General features: G+C 41.9%; 1 protein-coding gene across 1 annotated transcript; it reads left to right on the top strand.

The window, feature by feature from the left end:
- Nucleotides 1-146: 146 nt before the first annotated feature.
- Nucleotides 147-18,243, top strand: prpf8 (pre-mRNA processing factor 8). The gene is made up of 43 exons (XM_042486225.1): nt 147-318; nt 1,229-1,349; nt 1,462-1,630; nt 1,841-2,005; nt 2,143-2,361; nt 2,461-2,673; nt 2,943-3,068; nt 3,235-3,340; nt 3,737-3,927; nt 4,044-4,163; nt 4,283-4,472; nt 4,738-4,857; nt 5,278-5,412; nt 5,581-5,710; nt 5,852-6,048; nt 6,267-6,473; nt 7,329-7,492; nt 7,606-7,732; nt 8,074-8,266; nt 8,441-8,628; nt 8,805-9,043; nt 9,274-9,420; nt 9,555-9,765; nt 9,945-10,061; nt 10,174-10,421; nt 10,524-10,703; nt 10,836-10,971; nt 11,127-11,296; nt 11,522-11,651; nt 11,765-11,911; nt 12,064-12,224; nt 12,384-12,575; nt 13,069-13,306; nt 13,468-13,596; nt 13,894-14,007; nt 14,120-14,293; nt 14,868-15,061; nt 15,204-15,443; nt 15,621-15,762; nt 15,858-15,998; nt 16,128-16,267; nt 17,008-17,210; nt 17,596-18,243. The coding sequence occupies exons 2-43, from the start codon at nt 1,241-1,243 to the stop codon at nt 17,748-17,750; spliced, it is 7,017 nt and encodes a 2,338-aa protein (XP_042342159.1). The 5' UTR covers nt 147-318; nt 1,229-1,240; the 3' UTR covers nt 17,751-18,243.
- Nucleotides 18,244-19,030: the final 787 nt, after the last annotated feature.

The raw sequence follows: 19,030 nt of genomic DNA, 5'->3' as shown, positions 1-19,030 counted from the left end.
ATCATCCGGGTACTTACAAAATTGCGCTCATCCAAGGTTTGCGTATTTTTCGACGTAAAGCCCTATCTCTTTTGCGGAGCGACGTGCTGATATCCAGCGTATCTTTTGTCTGTGATTTCCGCTGAACTGCGTTCATCGTGTGGCCGCCGTCGTTCGTCGTGCGTGATCCAGTTTTGTGAAGACGAATCAACACAACAGTGAATCGGAAAAAAAGGAAAAAACAACAACTGTGAAACAGAAATGTTGTGGTAGCCGAGTGTTAGTGGAACACGGTTGTCTTCAACGTTAAGAAATCACACGGGGAGTGAAGGTAGCGAGGTGTGTGGTGTTTTAAACGTTTTTGTTACTTATCAATGAGTCGTTAGCCGCTATGCTAGTTTTAGCAGTTGGCTAGCTCACCGCTTCATCCACGTTTGGCCTAATCAACAAATAGAGTCCATTTAATGCTTTGCAAACTTGGTGTGTAGCGTATTGTAAAGAGTGCATAAATCGTAATCTGTGCTGTAAAGTTTAGTTAACGGGCAATTAATCAACTCTGTTATTTTTAAAGTTGTACATAACGTAACACTTAATGCCGCACGGGAAGCCATGTTAGCTAACCGCTAGCCAACTTGTAGTGGTTATGTTAGCATTTTTAGTCAAGATAATGTGCAGTCATTGCATAAAGAGACCAGTACCAGTTTGAGTTAAAAATCCACCATAAATATTATTGTAATATATAGCGATTTCTCCTTATTTGTGCGCGGTTTGGAGTAACGTTACGAGGCGGGTAACTGTGTTCAAATTTAAAAGTGTATAGTTTAACAGTCTGGCTCTTATGTTATGATTGATTTCTTTATTCTGTGTCATGCACACAAACGTGCTCAGCCCTCATGGGTTTACAAGAAAACTTAACAATATTGTTGCAGTGATCAATCCAAAATACATTTTATCTTACTGTTAAGTCTTCAAACATTATTCTCTGCCTTCTATCCCAGGCCAGACAAACAAATTCAGCCACAACAAAGGTTCCCTTCTAAAACATAACTAAAATATTTTATAGTCATCCATTCAAAAGAAATAAACATAAATGGAGGTCATTTAACTAAAAAGGACACTCCTTATATCTTTGTATGCAGGACAATAAAACAAATAAATCAACATCACGTTTTAAAGTTAATGTGATTACACTGCTTCAATATTTTTAGGGGCAGTATTCAGTTAAATTCTTTGTCTGGTGTTCTTTCAGTGGTGAGGTGCCATGGCGGCTACCTTCCCCTACAGAGGGGTCCCTGCAGGGATGCCACCAGGTGTACCCCCACCTGTGCCCGTTCCAGACTACATGTCTGAGGAAAAACTGCAGGAGAAAGGTATGTTCACTCAATGCAGCACATTCCTGGTATGGTTCAAACTATAATGTCATATCTCAAATGGACATGTTTAAATGTGTAATTTTGTTTTAAATGTCCTCTAATTCTACAGCAAGAAAATGGCAGCAGTTGCAGGCAAAGCGCTACTCAGAAAAGAGAAAGTTTGGCTTTGTGGATGCTCAGAAGGAAGACATGCCACCTGAGCATGTCCGTAAGATTATCAGGGACCATGGAGACATGACCAACAGAAAGTTTCGCCATGACAAGAGGGTCTACCTTGGGTAAAAAATTGATCATAAAAGTCCTTAGCTGACTAACATCTGTAGATGTACTCTAGATAGAATGTAATGCACATGTAAGCTTTAAACTGTTAATTTTTGTTCATTTTTCCTTTTTTTAAATTTTTAAAAAAATATATATTTGCTTGTTGGTTAAAAAGGTTCATCACCACTGCCTTAACTCACTGTGTATCTTTTCTTTTTGTTCCTTAGTGCCCTCAAGTACATGCCCCATGCAGTACTGAAGCTGCTGGAAAACATGCCCATGCCCTGGGAACAGATCAGAGATGTGCCTGTCCTCTACCACATCACTGGAGCTATTTCCTTTGTGAATGAAATCCCCTGGGTCATAGAGCCAGTCTACATCGCCCAGTGGGGGTAAGAGAGTGTGATCCTATAATGTTATCATGTCTGTAGTACATGGCACTTGTGTGAGAAATGCACACAAAGGGCATTATACCCATGTATATTTCTAAGATATTTCCAATCATCTGCATCCCTTGTCCTCCTTCCAGCACCATGTGGATCATGATGCGACGTGAGAAGCGTGATCGTCGGCACTTCAAGCGTATGCGCTTTCCACCATTTGATGACGAGGAGCCGCCGCTAGACTATGCTGACAACATCCTTGACGTGGAACCATTGGAGGCGATCCAGATGGAGCTGGACTCTGAGGAGGACTCTTCAGTTGTGGAGTGGTTCTATGAGCACCAGCCTCTTAAAGACACTGCCAAGTAAGCCATCATGTCACTCTTTAAAGACAAACATTTTAAGTTTTACAGCTGATGTGTTGCTAGCAGAATAAAACAACAATTCATTTGTACCATCTTCAGGTTTGTGAATGGCACCACCTACCGTCGCTGGCAGTTCACACTGCCCATGATGTCTACACTGTACCGCCTGGCCAATCAGCTCCTCACAGACCTGGTGGATTTCAATTACTTTTATCTGTTTGACCTCAAAGCCTTCTTTACCTCCAAGGCTTTGAATATGGCAATCCCTGGGGGGCCGAAGTTTGAGCCTCTGGTCAGGGACATCAACCTCCAGTAAGGACCTCGTGCCTTTAATTAAATACTGACATACAGATTTTACACTGTTATTTTTATTGGTTTGTGGAACTCACTTGGAATTACCACCACTTGCTTGCTCACACGTGTGATCACGTTTCTTAGACTGTTTAATGATTTTGCCTTTAGAATAAGCACATTTCTTGTAATTGTTTGATTGTTAATCCTGTTTTACACAAACAAAACAAACTAAGAATAGATGCCGGATGATCTGTGCCTCAGCTGATCCCTTTCTGTGATTACTGCAGGGATGAAGACTGGAATGAGTTCAATGACATCAACAAGATCATCATCCGACAGCCTATCAGGACAGAGTACAAAATCGCCTTCCCCTACTTGTACAACAACTTGCCGCACCATGTGCACCTTACCTGGTAAGAAATAAGCAAACAAGGTATTAGGTCATTAAAAAACAAATTCAATATTCAGACGTAACTTGGCTGAATGCCCTGACCGTCTCATCCAACTGCTAAAATTGCTCTAATATCGTTCACATTGACTGTAAGAACTGAGCAGATACTCATGACTTCACCTCTGCAGGTATCATACACCTAATGTGGTGTTCATCAAGACTGAGGATCCAGATCTCCCAGCGTTCTACTTTGACCCGCTGATCAACCCCATTTCACACAGACACTCTGTGAAGGTAAGTGTTGAGGATTGTGGCTGATTGTCCATCTTTGACAGCTCTGAAAAGAATAATTTATTTCCGTCATAACAAATCATGTGAAGTTCTGGTTAAAGTCCTCTTACAAAGGCGCACTTGCATTGGTCCGCTTGCCTGTGCGTAAGAACTGGAGGAATATTAAAATGAATGGTGAATTTTATTTATTACTGGCTGCATTAGCAGTTAGGCCTTTATCATTCAGACATTGCTTCTAAATATTCTTAAATTTCGACTTCAAATGAATTTGAGGTAAAACTCCATCAAAATGAAAATGTTTGAGATATCTTTTTTTTTTTTGTAATTTAGCTGTTTATTTCCAAGTCAATATTCATCAACTCACCATTAAATTCTTGTTGTAATTTCCTGCACCTGCAGAGTCAGGAGCCTCTGCCAGATGATGATGAAGAGTTTGAGCTTCCTGAGTATGTGGAGCCCTTCCTCAAAGAGACCCCGCTCTACACAGACAACACAGCCAATGGCATCGCTCTGCTGTGGGCGCCGAGACCCTTCAACCTCAGATCTGGCCGCACAAGGCGTGCCATTGATATACCGCTGATCAAGAACTGGTGAGCAAACTCCCAACATTTTTGTAACGAGACTAAATGTGTTGTGATTTACTGATTGCAAACAGACTGATAATTTTTGAGACGTTGTAAATGGTAGGTGTTTCATTATTCTACAGGTACCGTGAGCACTGCCCTGCAGGACAGCCAGTGAAAGTGCGTGTGTCATACCAGAAACTGCTCAAGTACTATGTGCTCAATGCTCTCAAGCACAGACCACCCAAGGCCCAGAAGAAGAGGTGAGCATCATTAGATACTTCATATCTTGATTTCCTGTTAAACTGGCATCCTTACTAAAGCTGTTTTTTTTTGCTCATCATTTTTTTCCCGTTAAGATTTTGCGTCTGTTGTCTTTCAGGTATTTATTCCGTTCCTTCAAGGCCACCAAGTTCTTTCAGTCCACTAAGCTGGACTGGGTGGAGGTGGGTCTGCAGGTTTGCAGACAGGGCTACAACATGCTCAATCTGCTTATCCACCGTAAGAACCTCAACTACCTGCATCTTGACTACAACTTCAACCTGAAGCCCGTCAAGACCCTGACCACAAAGGTACAATCTCCAGTACAGATCCACCTGTTGTAGTACCATGCCTAAATAAGTAACAGGATTGTTCGTGAAATGTTGCTTTGATGTTACAATATTCTCATTATATAACAAAAGTGACAGTTTGAAGCTCCAAATTTAGTTAATCTAAACTGCATAAAGGTTAAAATGGGGATTCTGCTCTGTTTTTATTGTTAAAAATGACTAATTGTATTTGGGCACTCTATTTCACCAGTGTTGATGTACAACTGTTTGTGTTTCTGTCCCCCAGGAAAGAAAGAAGTCCCGTTTCGGCAATGCCTTTCACTTGTGCAGAGAGGTGCTGCGTCTCAGCAAGCTTGTGGTGGACAGCCACGTGCAGTACAGACTGGGAAATGTCGACGCTTTCCAGGTTAGTTTAGCAACACATTTTTCTCAGCACATTCCCTCTGTATTAGAGGTACACTTACACCTGCATTCTTTCATTAACTCAAGGAAGTGTAATTTTATCGACGGTACTGACGGGACAAATAAAAGAAAGCCACAGAAAATTTGAGTGTTGTCTGTTGCAGTTCAAGTAAAAGGGCTAAACTGCAGAATGAGGGTGCTAACACATCTAAACTACTTGCAATGTAAAACACGTGGATTTTCAGTTGTGACAGCTGTTTTTAAGCAGAGTTTCTGTAAAGTTCATCTTCTATTGATCTCGAGAGACTGTGATCAGTTTCTTGTTTTCGTGTCAGTGGCGGTGATTTTTTGGCAGTAGTTGTAAATGAATTATTTAACAGTCGTCAAACTCGATTAATCCCAGAATTTTGCCTCTGTATTGTAGTTGGCTGATGGGCTGCAGTACATCTTCGCTCACGTGGGTCAGCTGACAGGCATGTACCGCTACAAGTACAAGCTGATGAGACAAATCAGGATGTGCAAAGATCTGAAGCATCTCATCTACTACCGGTTCAATACTGTAAGTCAACACACATTGTATTGGATATGACATTTGTTGGAGTATTGGAGATATTATGTTTGTTGTCCATCAAAAGCTCTTTTCACAGACTGCAGAAAGAGGTCTTAACCTCGTATCCTGAAGTCTGAATTCATTGTGATTTCTGTCTGAATTTGTTTTTTTGATCAGGGTCCCGTGGGCAAGGGTCCAGGTTGTGGCTTCTGGGCTCCCGGCTGGAGAGTGTGGTTGTTCTTCATGAGAGGGATCACTCCGCTTTTGGAGAGGTGGCTGGGGAATCTGCTGGCCAGGCAGTTTGAAGGTACGCTCATACACTGTCTCATGTTCTTGTGGTTCTGGTGATGCCATTATTTCAGCAACAAAACGGTATGAACCACAGAGGTTTGCATCTGCAGAAACTTAAAAACATTTAAGCCATAACAGTTTTCGGTTGCTCCAACAGGACGTCACTCCAAGGGCGTAGCCAAGACGGTGACCAAACAGCGCGTGGAGTCTCACTTTGACCTGGAGTTGCGTGCTGCTGTGATGCATGACATCTTGGACATGATGCCTGAGGGAATCAAACAGAACAAGGCCAGAACCATCCTGCAGCACCTCAGTGAGTCCTGGAGGTGCTGGAAGGCCAACATCCCCTGGAAGGTCAGTGCATCACAGAGATCACTTCCAGTTTATCAAGTAAAATGTATAGTGCTTGAAGTGCTGGAGTCCAAGTGCTTCAAATGTCATGTTGCTTAGACTGCTAGAGCTGTCAGCTCTTGAAGTGGTGAAATGTTTGCAATACGGGTCAAAATTATTTGTGCCACTTTAGGTTGAGCAAGAATTAATGAATTATTTGTCATATCCTCCGGTCATTAAAGGTGCCAGGCCTGCCCACTCCCATTGAGAACATGATCCTACGCTATGTGAAGGCTAAAGCTGACTGGTGGACCAACACCGCCCACTACAACCGTGAGCGTATTCGCCGTGGAGCCACTGTGGACAAGACGGTGTGCAAGAAGAACCTGGGGAGACTGACTCGTCTGTACCTGAAAGCTGAGCAGGAGAGACAGCACAACTACCTGAAGGTAACACACAGGAAATGACAGCTCAAAATGGAAATAATCTCTATTTGTGTTCATTTTTCCCCACAGTCAGTATTAATAAACTGACTGTGTGTGCTTTTGGGTCAGTGACTTTAAAGAAATTGTCCACAACCGCATTTACTAACAAGTAAAATAAGTATGGCTGACCATCAACCTCCTGCCTTTCAGCAAAAATATAATGCACTTAACAAATTCAATTTTAAGATTTTAATGACATCCTCTTACAAAGGCGCACTTGCATTGGTCTGCTTGCCTGTGCGTAAGAACTGGAGGAATATTAACATGAATGGTGTCTCTTTTATTTATTGCCAGCTGCAGCTGCAGTTGGCTCCTCACCATTCAGACATTACTTCATGTCATTTATACTGTCTTACCATTTCAATGTGTCTTTACGTTAAGTTGTGCTTAACACCCATATTAGTATTTGCCATTCTCCCCTTTTTGTCCCACAGTTTTGGACATTGAAATTTTCAGGACATTTATGAATCAGTAGTTGAGTGTCTAAACTTCAGTTCCCATTTCCAGATGAGTAAATATAGATAAGTAAATACCTTTGTACATTGAGAGAGTGATAGTAGTAATAGCGATTAAAAAAATTAGTGAGAAATAATAATTGAAAAAATTTTAAAAAATAAAGATGAATAAGATTCATTTAAAAAAACCCCAAACAAATAAAAAATAGAAAAGAAAAATCCAAAACTTAAGGGGAAAATAGATAAAGTAAAGTTAAAAAATAAAAAATACAACCTACAGTAAAAAAATTAACATGATGGGATGAGGGAGAAAACTATCACATTTTGCCATGTTTTTAATGAAGTGTACATGTTCTGCCGACAGGACGGCCCCTACATCACAGCTGAAGAGGCGGTAGCCATTTACACCACCACTGTTCACTGGCTGGAGAGTCGGCGGTTCTCGCCCATCCCTTTCCCTCCACTGTCCTACAAACACGACACCAAGCTGCTCATCCTGGCCTTGGAGAGGCTCAAAGAGGCGTACAGGTAAATGCAGTTTCAACATGAAAGTCTCTACCATAAATGTCCTCACTCCAGGTAACACAACCTGCAAGTATATTGCTTTCTACATATTAAGTTTGTGTCTCGGTGTCCTCCAGCGTGAAGTCTCGTCTGAACCAGAGTCAGAGGGAGGAGCTGGGGCTCATTGAACAGGCGTACGACAATCCTCACGAGGCCTTGTCCAGGATCAAACGTCACCTGCTCACCCAGAGAGCCTTCAAAGAGGTCAGGACCAAGACGTACAAATACTTTTAGTTAACAGTGAAGCATCTGCTGGTAAATATGGCAGAGCATTGGTTGACAGTATAGGGTTCATTTACTAACAATACAGTATATAAACATAAGATATGTGGCATCACATGTGATTTTTTTCTTAGTTAAAACCCTCTTTTCTTCACAGTGCTTGCTTCATTAGATTGTTTGCAGAAAAAAATATTTGAGGCCTCATTCTCAAATTAACTGAGTATTGATGTCAGTATCATTCATTTTTGTGAAAACACCACAGGAAATGTCTTAACCATCATATTTGATTCCCGTCAGTCTCAGATGCACTTCTTCTTTTGCAGGTGGGAATCGAGTTCATGGACTTGTACAGTCACCTGGTGCCTGTGTATGATGTGGAGCCCCTGGAGAAGATCACAGATGCCTACCTTGACCAGTACCTGTGGTACGAGGCGGACAAGAGACGTCTCTTCCCACCCTGGATCAAACCTGCTGACACTGAACCGCCACCCCTGCTGGTCTATAAGTGGTGCCAAGGTCAGACTCAATAACAGAAGTTTTACCTTATGAATGTATGATCATATTGTGTAATACCTCAGTATGCAAATTAAATTGCATTTTTTATTGATGACATGCACCTGATGACCCCTGTCATGTATCAAAGAAGAAGCAGGATCAAAAGTCAAACATCTCTTTGTTCATTCTCCTCAGGCATCAACAACCTGCAGGACGTTTGGGAGACTGCAGAGGGAGAGTGCAACGTGATGCTGGAGTCCCGCTATGAGAAGATGTATGAGAAGATTGATCTGACCCTGCTCAACAGGCTGCTGCGTCTCATTGTTGACCACAACATCGCCGATTACATGACAGCCAAGAACAACGTGGTCATCAACTACAAGGTAAACACGTGCAATCATTTCAAATATTATTTTATTTCTATATTATCTTTATAGATCATTCCTTAAACTCTTATATAAATCATATCTAGCTACTTATTGTTTAAGAAGCTCCTGATGCAGTACATTTTTACTGATATTTGATCTAAATGTTATCTTCTTGTCTCTTGTCTATCCAGGATATGAACCACACCAACTCCTACGGCATCATCAGGGGGCTCCAGTTTGCCTCTTTCATTGTTCAGTATTACGGCCTGGTGATGGACCTGCTGGTGCTGGGCCTGCACCGTGCCAGTGAGATGGCCGGCCCACCTCAGATGCCCAACGACTTCCTCAGTTTCCAAGACACACCCACAGAGAGCGCCCACCCGATCCGACTTTACTGCCGCTACATCGACCGCATCCACATCTTCTTCAGGTGAGATCGACTCCCCAAAATAATAAATACACCCCTAACGTATTGCTCTTTGGAAACTTAAGCTTTGATGGACATCATGAGTTAAACAAACCACCTTATTTTTTTTAAACCACTAAATATTGGTAATAGTCTTAAGTTTCTAGCTTTGCTGCCAAAAAGAACAGATTTTTGAACAAGAGTGAAAAGTTAGTTTTTCTGTTAATTGTATGGCGTTTTCATGGGTCCACCAGGTTCTCTGCTGACGAGGCCAGGGATCTGATTCAGAGGTACCTGACTGAGCACCCAGACCCCAACAACGAGAACATAGTGGGTTATAACAACAAGAAGTGCTGGCCCCGTGATGCCCGCATGAGACTCATGAAGCACGATGTTAACCTGTGAGTTCCACCTCAAGATTTTGACTCTCCTCTTAGTAGTAGTATATTTTATTACAAAATCTTAATCTATGTTGAACATTGCACTTATTTTACCAGATAAGGAAACATAACTCTTGCGATCTTATTCTTCTCAGTGGACGTGCTGTGTTCTGGGACATCAAGAACCGCCTGCCCAGATCAGTGACCACAGTCCAGTGGGAGAACAGCTTTGTTTCGGTCTACAGCAAAGACAACCCCAACCTGCTCTTCAACATGTGTGGCTTTGAGTGCCGCATCTTGCCAAAGTGCCGCACCAGCTATGAGGAGTTTACCCACAAGGACGGTGTGTGGAATCTGCAGAACGAGGTGAGGACTTGATGCCCAAAATAAAGGACTGCTGTGCATCTGTTAACGACTTCCCTTAAACAGTTTGTGACAACTAATACTATTAGTCGTGTTACAGTACTGAAACTTGTATACTGGCATTTTTCTTAAAATGGTCATATTCCTGTTTTTAAGTTCCCATGTTGTATTTGCATTTGTAGGTAACCAAAGAGAGGACAGCGCAGTGTTTCTTGCGTGTGGACGACGAATCGATGCAGCGCTTCCACAACAGAGTGCGTCAGATCCTGATGGCCTCTGGATCCACCACATTCACCAAGGTCAGCAGACAACCATCTGCCAAAAAGTACCAAGTAGTGTGATGTTAAAAAATAACAAAAAGTAATCATTGCAATGTCAGAATAAACCAGTGTGTCCCGTCTTTACCTCCAGATTGTGAACAAATGGAACACGGCTCTGATTGGCCTGATGACGTACTTCCGTGAGGCTGTGGTCAACACCCAGGAGCTCCTAGACCTGCTGGTGAAGTGCGAGAACAAGATCCAGACACGTATCAAGATCGGCCTGAACTCCAAAATGCCTAGCCGCTTCCCACCTGTCGTCTTCTACACTCCCAAAGAGTTGGGTGGCCTCGGCATGCTGTCCATGGGCCACGTGCTCATTCCACAGTCAGACCTGCGGTAAGTCAGCATGCAGACCATTGTTCTCTCCATCTCTGGTCATTATATTATTTTGTATATTGTTTAAGTAAACTTGGCGTTATTTTTCTCTCTCTCCACCAGGTGGTCCAAGCAGACAGATGTGGGAATCACCCACTTCAGGTCTGGAATGAGCCACGAAGAGGACCAGCTCATTCCTAACTTGTATCGTTACATTCAGCCATGGGAGAGCGAGTTCATTGACTCCCAGAGGGTCTGGGCCGAGTACGCCCTCAAAAGACAGGAGGCCATTGCCCAGAACAGGTATTTTGTCAATAATAACATATGTTAGACATTAAGGATGTGCTGTTCAGTGCTGCACTTATTGTACTAATTTTAACAAACCTGAGCTGAAACTTGACAATGTAAATAGCAGTGGGTTTATTTGTGTTTCAGGCGTTTGACCCTGGAAGATCTGGAGGACTCTTGGGACAGAGGAATCCCTCGTATCAACACACTTTTCCAGAAGGACAGGCACACACTGGCCTATGACAAAGGCTGGAGAGTCAGGACAGATTTCAAACAGTACCAGGTATGATGAAGCACCAGGGATCAGTTATGTCGAGTTTAATTCAAACACTAACATGCCAAAAATCATTACAATTTGCATGTAAATATACTGACCTTTGTTGCATTTTGCACCAACACGCATTCATCTATTAATGAATTTGTCCTGACTGCGTGCAGGTGCTGAAGCAGAATCCGTTCTGGTGGACCCACCAGAGGCATGATGGCAAACTGTGGAACCTGAACAACTACCGTACGGACATGATCCAGGCTCTGGGTGGTGTGGAGGGCATCCTGGAGCACACACTCTTCAAAGGCACTTACTTCCCCACCTGGGAGGGTCTCTTCTGGTGAGAGCTCTTTCATATTAGGACTTTTCCTGATCATCTTAGGTTTCAAACAAATCTAAAAGAAGAATATGCTTACACAACCAAAATACTTTTACACTTGCGGTGCTTTTTATGTTTCTTTATTTTGCACCATCAAATGTTTTCTTCCACAGAACTGATTCAGGTTGTGTATTTGTGTTATTCTGTCTTTTAAAAGCGTCAATTGTCTCAATTTCTGGGCTTTAGGGAAAAGGCCAGTGGCTTTGAGGAGTCGATGAAATGGAAGAAGCTGACCAATGCCCAGAGGTCTGGTCTGAACCAAATTCCCAACCGTCGCTTCACACTTTGGTGGTCGCCCACCATCAACAGAGCCAACGTTAGTACAACCATTTGTAAATGTCTTTAACCAGATGGATTGATTTTTATGTTCCCATAGATAAAGTTTAAAAATGTCTGACTTGGCCCTCATTTTCTCTCCTGTGTCTGTAGGTGTACGTGGGTTTCCAGGTACAGCTTGACCTGACGGGAATCTTCATGCATGGCAAGATCCCCACACTGAAGATCTCCCTTATTCAGATCTTCAGGGCTCACTTGTGGCAGAAGATTCACGAGAGCATTGTCATGGATCTCTGTCAGGTAGGTTTTTTTTCTAACTTTGTTACAGACTAGCTTTTTACTCACTATGATAGCAGAAATATAACAAGCTGCAGTCTGTTCTTGACATGGCTTTTTACCAGCTTTATTATTGACTGATTGTGAGTGATTCATTTTTCCGTTTTTGTTTTCAGGTGTTTGATCAGGAGCTGGATGCTCTTGAGATTGAGACGGTGCAAAAGGAGACCATCCACCCCAGGAAGTCGTACAAGATGAACTCATCCTGTGCAGACATCCTTCTCTTTGCGTCATACAAGTGGAACGTGTCTCGGCCATCTCTGCTCGCTGACTCCAAGTATGACTTTTAAAGTATATTAACGTGACTATATATATTTTTACTTTCAGATTGCCAACAATGGGACAAATGAGTTTTGTGAACTCTGTCTTGATGAAGCATTTTCAAGGCCCTTTATCTAGTCTTTGATAAATTAAAATGTCCACCTGCTTCCTACAGGGACGTAATGGACAGCACCACCACACAGAAGTACTGGATCGACATCCAGCTGCGCTGGGGTGACTATGACTCACATGACATCGAGCGCTATGCCAGGGCCAAGTTCCTGGACTACACCACCGACAACATGAGTATCTACCCCTCACCCACCGGGGTGCTCATTGCCATCGATCTGGCTTACAACCTGCACAGGTTAGGATTGTTACAAACATAAATACATGACCAGAGTGAATGCATGTATTAACAGACTGATGTAAAAGTGAAATATAAAAATAGTGTGCTTAAATTAATTTTGCTAGTCATCTTGACTACAGGTAACAGTGTTTTCTTTCTGATTTTAAAGTGAACCCCAGTGTAAAATATGTATGCAAAAATAAAACAAATTTCTCATACAAATAGTTAACAGTGTTGCCTGGAATTTGGCACCCACGTGTTCATGTCAACAACTACGTCCTGCAGGTGCCTTGGCAGTCTTCACAATCACTTCCTAACTTGTTAAACATGAATGTAACTGTCTGCAACAGAAAGTTACATCAGCTCAGATAGTGTTTGGTAGACATGGTAGACATCCATGAAGTATTTTTCTCTTGTGGTCAGCAGAGGAAATATTGGTTGAAAAAAACAAAAAAAAAAAAACATCAAAATTTAGTATTTCACTCAAGTTGTCATATAATCTCCTCCGTAGTGCCTATGGGAACTGGTTCCCTGGAAGCAAGCCTCTGATCCAGCAGGCCATGGCCAAGATCATGAAGGCCAACCCCGCCCTGTACGTGCTCAGGGAGCGCATCCGCAAAGGTCTGCAGCTGTACTCCTCTGAGCCCACTGAGCCCTACTTGTCCTCACAGAACTACGGTGAACTCTTCTCCAACCAGATCATCTGGTTTGTAGATGACACCAACGTGTACCGAGTCACCATTCATAAGGTGAGGCTGACTGTTGTTGTGCCATTACAGTGCACGTTTGTTTTGGAATTAAAGCTTCTTTATGTTGTAAATTCGGTACCTTAATATGTTGCTTTTCCAAGGGAACATAAAAAAATATCCTGGGAGTATAGTCTCATGTATTTTTTTGTTCATCTCAACAGACCTTTGAGGGTAACTTGACTACGAAGCCCATCAATGGAGCTATTTTCATCTTCAACCCCAGGACGGGTCAGCTCTTCCTCAAGATCATTCACACATCTGTGTGGGCCGGACAGAAACGTCTGGGACAGGTGCGGACCTGCTCCACCACTCCTTGCTTTTGTTATCACTACCCCTGCTTTTTGTATTGATTTCGATTCTTATTATGTTCAATTATTTGATGTTTGTAGTAAATTTTTTTAAATTTTTTGTTTAGGAATAAGGCCTCTTGATTATATTTTTGTATGTGGTCTGTGTTCTGCTCCATGTTTGTTTAGCTCCTTTATATAACAGAAACAATGCAACTAAATTGGAAATACAGCTGCTAGAATGACCTTCCATGAATACCTTCCTGCGGATCTCACTTTATTCTTGCTTTGTCCCTGCAGCTGGCCAAATGGAAGACAGCTGAAGAAGTGGCTGCCCTGATTCGCTCCCTCCCTGTGGAAGAGCAGCCAAAACAGATCATTGTAACCAGGAAGGGCATGCTTGACCCTCTGGAGGTAAGAGTCTTTTATACTAACAACTGGTATAATAAGCTTTGACTGGTCATCGGTAGTTCCTGAAAGTTGTGAACTCCTTTCCAGATGTAATGCTGTTGTTCTTTCTGTGCAGGTCCATTTGCTCGACTTCCCGAACATTGTGATCAAAGGTTCTGAGCTGCAGCTGCCCTTCCAGGCCTGTCTGAAGGTGGAGAAGTTTGGAGATTTGATCCTGAAGGCCACAGAGCCTCAGATGGTGCTGTTCAACCTCTACGACGACTGGCTCAAGACTATCTCGTCTTACACAGTGAGTTCTACTCAATCCCACAAGAGTAGAGGAGTACAGGAGTAAATGATTTAAAAGGTTTTATTGTGAAGCATAATTTTCAAAGACAACTACACATGGTACCCCCCCCCCATATAAACAAACAATGTCAAAAGACATAGGAAGAACTCACTTAAATATAATACAAATATAAACATTTTAGAATTGTAAAGAAAAAGAGAAAAAAAACAACATTTATTATAATATTAAATATGAAATAAAAACAGCAACATCAGTAGTGATAATGCTGTAATATTTTTATAACCAACCAGGATTAAATAGATTACACCTTATTTACATCGATGTATCGTTTCTCTGAGTAACTTTTCCTGTTTTTTGTTTGATTCTGCGACTAAACTATAACATACCAAGCTTTTAGAAAGCATCTACTAAAAATGATAGTTACAAAACAAACTTGTCCTTGTGGTTGTCAAGTATACCGAAGCAGATCCGTCTGATTTCTCAGCAAAACTCATCAGGGTGAATTTTATTTTGTTTACATCAGACTATTCTCTGTGTAAATAGTTTGTGTTTGGTGGTATGCCCCGATCTCTAGGCCTTTTCCCGACTCATCCTGATCCTCAGAGCGCTCCACGTAAACAACGACCGCGCTAAGGTGATCCTGAAACCTGACAAGACAACTATCACCGAGCCCCATCACATCTGGCCCACGCTCACTGACGAGGAGTGGATCAAGGTGGAAGTGCAGCTCAAAGATCTCATTCTGGCAGATTATGGCAAAAAGAACAAGTATGTATTCATTCATGGACTGAATATAAATGTTATATATATGTTGCTCAGAAAGACATTGGACAAATTTTCTGTAACATAATAGAACAGAGTAAAGCTAGACTTGTATTTAGTAGTCAATGTTTCTTTTGTTTTCGTTCAGTGTGAATGTGGCCTCACTGACCCAGTCTGAGATCCGTGACATCATCCTGGGTATGGAGATCTCCGCTCCGTCACAACAGCGTCAGCAGATTGCTGAGATTGAGAAGCAGACTAAGGAGCAGTCGCAGCTCACGGCCACACAGACAAGAACTGTCAACAAACACGGTGACGAGATCATCACCTCCACCACCTCCAACTACGAGACCCAGACCTTCTCCTCGAAGACTGAGTGGAGAGTCAGGTAAGGAGTTTATTTGAATTCCAGACTTTGTTTTGAGGTGTGTCTTCACTCAGGAATCAGTCAACGATCCATAAAGAAGAATAACCATTGTAACTTGTGGTAGTAAATGAGTAACTAGGGGGGTTGTAATTTTTGTTTCCCATTTGGTTTTAATGTTTGTTGTTCCTCATCTGTCAGGGCCATATCTGCTGCCAACCTCCACCTCCGAACCAACCACATCTACGTGTCATCTGACGACATCAAGGAGACGGGCTACACCTACATCCTGCCCAAGAACGTCCTCAAGAAGTTCATCTGCATCTCAGATCTGCGAGCACAGGTGTGCAGGGGACATTTCCACCTGAGTAGTCCTCATTAAACCAAAATAAAGAGACGGACCGTGTCTGTAGATACTGACGGTCATGTGTTGTTCAGATTGCAGGTTACTTGTATGGCACCAGTCCACCAGACAACCCCCAGGTGAAGGAGATCCGCTGCATCGTCATGGTACCACAGTGGGGGACACATCAGACTGTCCACCTGCCCAACCAGCTGCCTGGTCATGAATACCTTAAAGTAAGACACACATGCAGTTTGAGAGAACCTTACAGATCATTCTTACCATTTTATGATGGATGCTCGCTGCTTTGTGACTGTTTTAAAGAGCGTTTTTGCAATTCTAAACCCTTTTCTTTCCCTTAACAGGAAATGGAGCCCCTCGGCTGGATCCATACCCAGCCTAATGAGTCGCCCCAGCTGTCCCCACAGGACGTCACCACCCATGCCAAGGTCATGGCTGACAACCCCTCCTGGGACGGAGAGAAAACCATCATCATCACTTGCAGGTGAGTTTCATAATACAGGTAGTAAACAGATGTCACTCAGAAATTCAGGGTTTCCCCACACATTCATTTATTTATGGCGACCTGCCACACTGATCACATCTGTGTATTGATTTTCTATTTTGGGAGCTGGACTGTTCATTAGGAGTGCTGCATTGGAATATAGGCCAAAGCCTACACAGTACAGTTCTTCATTGCACCACTCTCTGAGAGTGCAGATGGAGCTGCAGAACGTCAGGCGCAGTGAAAGTGACACAAAGTTTGCATTACTCGCATCTACAGCAGCTCCTCGACCGACTGATCCATTATCGACCCTGCCACTCAAACTCCATAAACGGCTGCTGAGGAGAAAATGAACTCATGAAGAGTTTTGCCCGTGCTACATTTGTGGACAAGCAAAAATCTCTGAATTTAGAGAGGGGCCACAGAATGATAGAAAAGAACGCACAAACGAAGGAAAAAAAGCTTGATAATGCGCAACCCCACCCCCCCAAATCCTGGCACTGAAAAAGGCTCTTGTACAATTGTCAAATAAGTAATTGTGTTACTTTTTAAATTTGATAACTGATGCAGTAATTAAGTAGAATATTTATTTTGAAAAAAAAAATGCTACAGGATATTTTAAAAACAGTATCTTGGTTTTCCTTTGTTGTCTTTGAGTTTGTAACTGTTTTAATCATATAACATAGATGGCTCTCAGCTGAATGGTATTAAAATGCATTTTACCTCTTTTTTTTCTTCAGCTTCACCCCAGGCTCCTGCACGCTCACAGCCTACAAGCTGACACCCAGTGGCTACGAGTGGGGTCGGCAGAACACAGACAAGGGCAACAACCCTAAAGGCTACCTGCCATCTCACTATGAAAGAGTGCAGATGCTGCTCTCTGACCGTTTCCTCGGCTTCTTCATGGTGCCTGGACAAGTGTCCTGGAACTACAACTTCATGGGTCAGTAGCCATAGTTTTTAAATTTATAAGGGGGCTTGTATTTTACTTTTTTAGTAGATGAGCCAAATGATTCTGCTTTAAAAAGCGGTTTGTCATATCGCCTGTACCGCTGCTTGTTTTAATAGGTGACAGAGGTCAGTACATCGATATTTCCAATCTGTGTGTCAGTTTGATTGATTTTATGATGCAGTTGTGCTTCACAGTTAAAAAATCCATCACTATAATCTGGAAATGCAAATAGCCTTTTCTGTCCTCGGACTAATGTGCACTATCTTGTTTAGATAAATTTAAATTATATTAAATTTAAATAGATTTAAATGTTATATGAGCAGTGGCTTATTAAGACACTAACACATAACCATTCTGTTAACTCCTCTTGCTCCAGGTGTGCGCCACGATCCCAACATGAAGTACGACCTGCAGCTGGCAAACCCCAAGGAGTTCTACCATGAAGTCCACCGGCCTTCGCACTTCCTAAACTTTGCCTCACTGCAGGAGGGTGAGATCTATAACGCAGACCGTGAGGACATGTACGCCTGAGAGCAGACGTCCTGCTTGCCACATATTTTGTAGATAGCTCTGTCCGAATCATGTGGAGCCAGTCGAGAACAGACCTTGTAATATTTCTGCTGAACACATTTAACTGTGATGTTTGAATTTTTTTATGTAAAGGCTTTAGGACCTTTTAAGGAACGTTAAGTATGACATTTTCTACAATTGTTTTCTTTGTTCCCCCACTCTCACCTCCATCATTACAGTCTAGCTTCTTCAAGAAGTTGCAGTCTTTGATTTTGTGGCTTGTGATACATCTGTTGTGCATTTGTGTGTAGTTTCAGTACACAAAACTTTGGGTAAAATTTGGTAGTTTACATTGTTTAAAAAGGATGAAGTCACAATTTCCCACTTAGCCCTTTGAGAAATGAAATTGAAAGTTGTATTTTCATGCCAGTAATGCCGTTACTATGTTACCTCTGTGCATCCTGTGACATCGTAGCTTGGCTTTAAATAAAGATCATTTTTTATAAACATTTATCATGTGATAGTGTTAAGTGCTGTCAGTCTGAGCGCTTGATAAAACTGTGTATGCAGAAGAGAAGTGAAGCATTTGTTTATTTTGACTGTGTAGGGGAAGTTTTTTGGCTTGCTTCCCCTCTGCAGAAACTATTGTGTGTGTGTGTGTGTGTGTGTGTGTGTGTGTGTGTGTGTGTGTGTGTGTGTGTGTGTGTCTGTAAAGCACTCAACGTGGTTTCAGTGAACTTTCTCAAGCACACGTCAGCAATTTGGGCACTTGAAAGTAAGGCCTGACATTAAAGGATTAACTGCCTTAAAGTCTTATTAGGGTTCCTGTGGATACTTAAAGTCTAAGAAGGCACTGAATTCATTAATCCGAAAATAAGGTTTTAATTGGTATTAAATTAATCTTAAATCTGAAAAATGCTCAGACATAGAAAGTAGGATTTTTTTTTGTTTTGTTTTTATAAAGATGCATTTTAAAATCTCAAAATAATAAACATTTATTCCCATTTATTAAATTATTTTTAAATTTGTCATGATAGGGATCCAGTTAGTGGAATATCAAATGCAGATTGAGAGATAAAAACGCTCTGAAAACAACAGAAATGCCAGATATTTCCCACTTGTGTTGATAAACCAAATGGATACTTATATAATACAAAAAGTCCATTGTCTTCCATTTGTCTCATTCTGAAAGGGGTTGTTTTTTTCAATATTTGACATGAATAATCTAACTTTTTCTCTAACTTTATAAGAAAATTGGTCTTAAACTTACTAATGTAATTCAGTTATACTGTAGTTTATCC

Source organism: Plectropomus leopardus, chromosome 5 (assembly GCF_008729295.1).
Source record: "Plectropomus leopardus isolate mb chromosome 5, YSFRI_Pleo_2.0, whole genome shotgun sequence".
NCBI lineage: Eukaryota > Metazoa > Chordata > Actinopteri > Perciformes > Serranidae > Plectropomus > Plectropomus leopardus.
Note: the sequence above shows the minus strand (reverse complement) of the source record. Positions and strands in the feature narration are given on the sequence as shown.

Bases quoted from the DNA above. Each gene is read 5' to 3' on its own strand.
- prpf8 (XM_042486225.1), top strand. From the start codon at position 1,241: ATGGCGGCTACCTTCCCCTACAGAGGGGTCCCTGCAGGGATGCCACCA. The intron at 7,733-8,073 runs GTCAGGACCAAG...CTTCTTTTGCAG, and splicing joins CCCAGAGAGCCTTCAAAGAG to GTGGGAATCGAGTTCATGGA. The intron at 10,704-10,835 runs GTATTTTGTCAA...TTTGTGTTTCAG, and splicing joins GAGGCCATTGCCCAGAACAG to GCGTTTGACCCTGGAAGATC.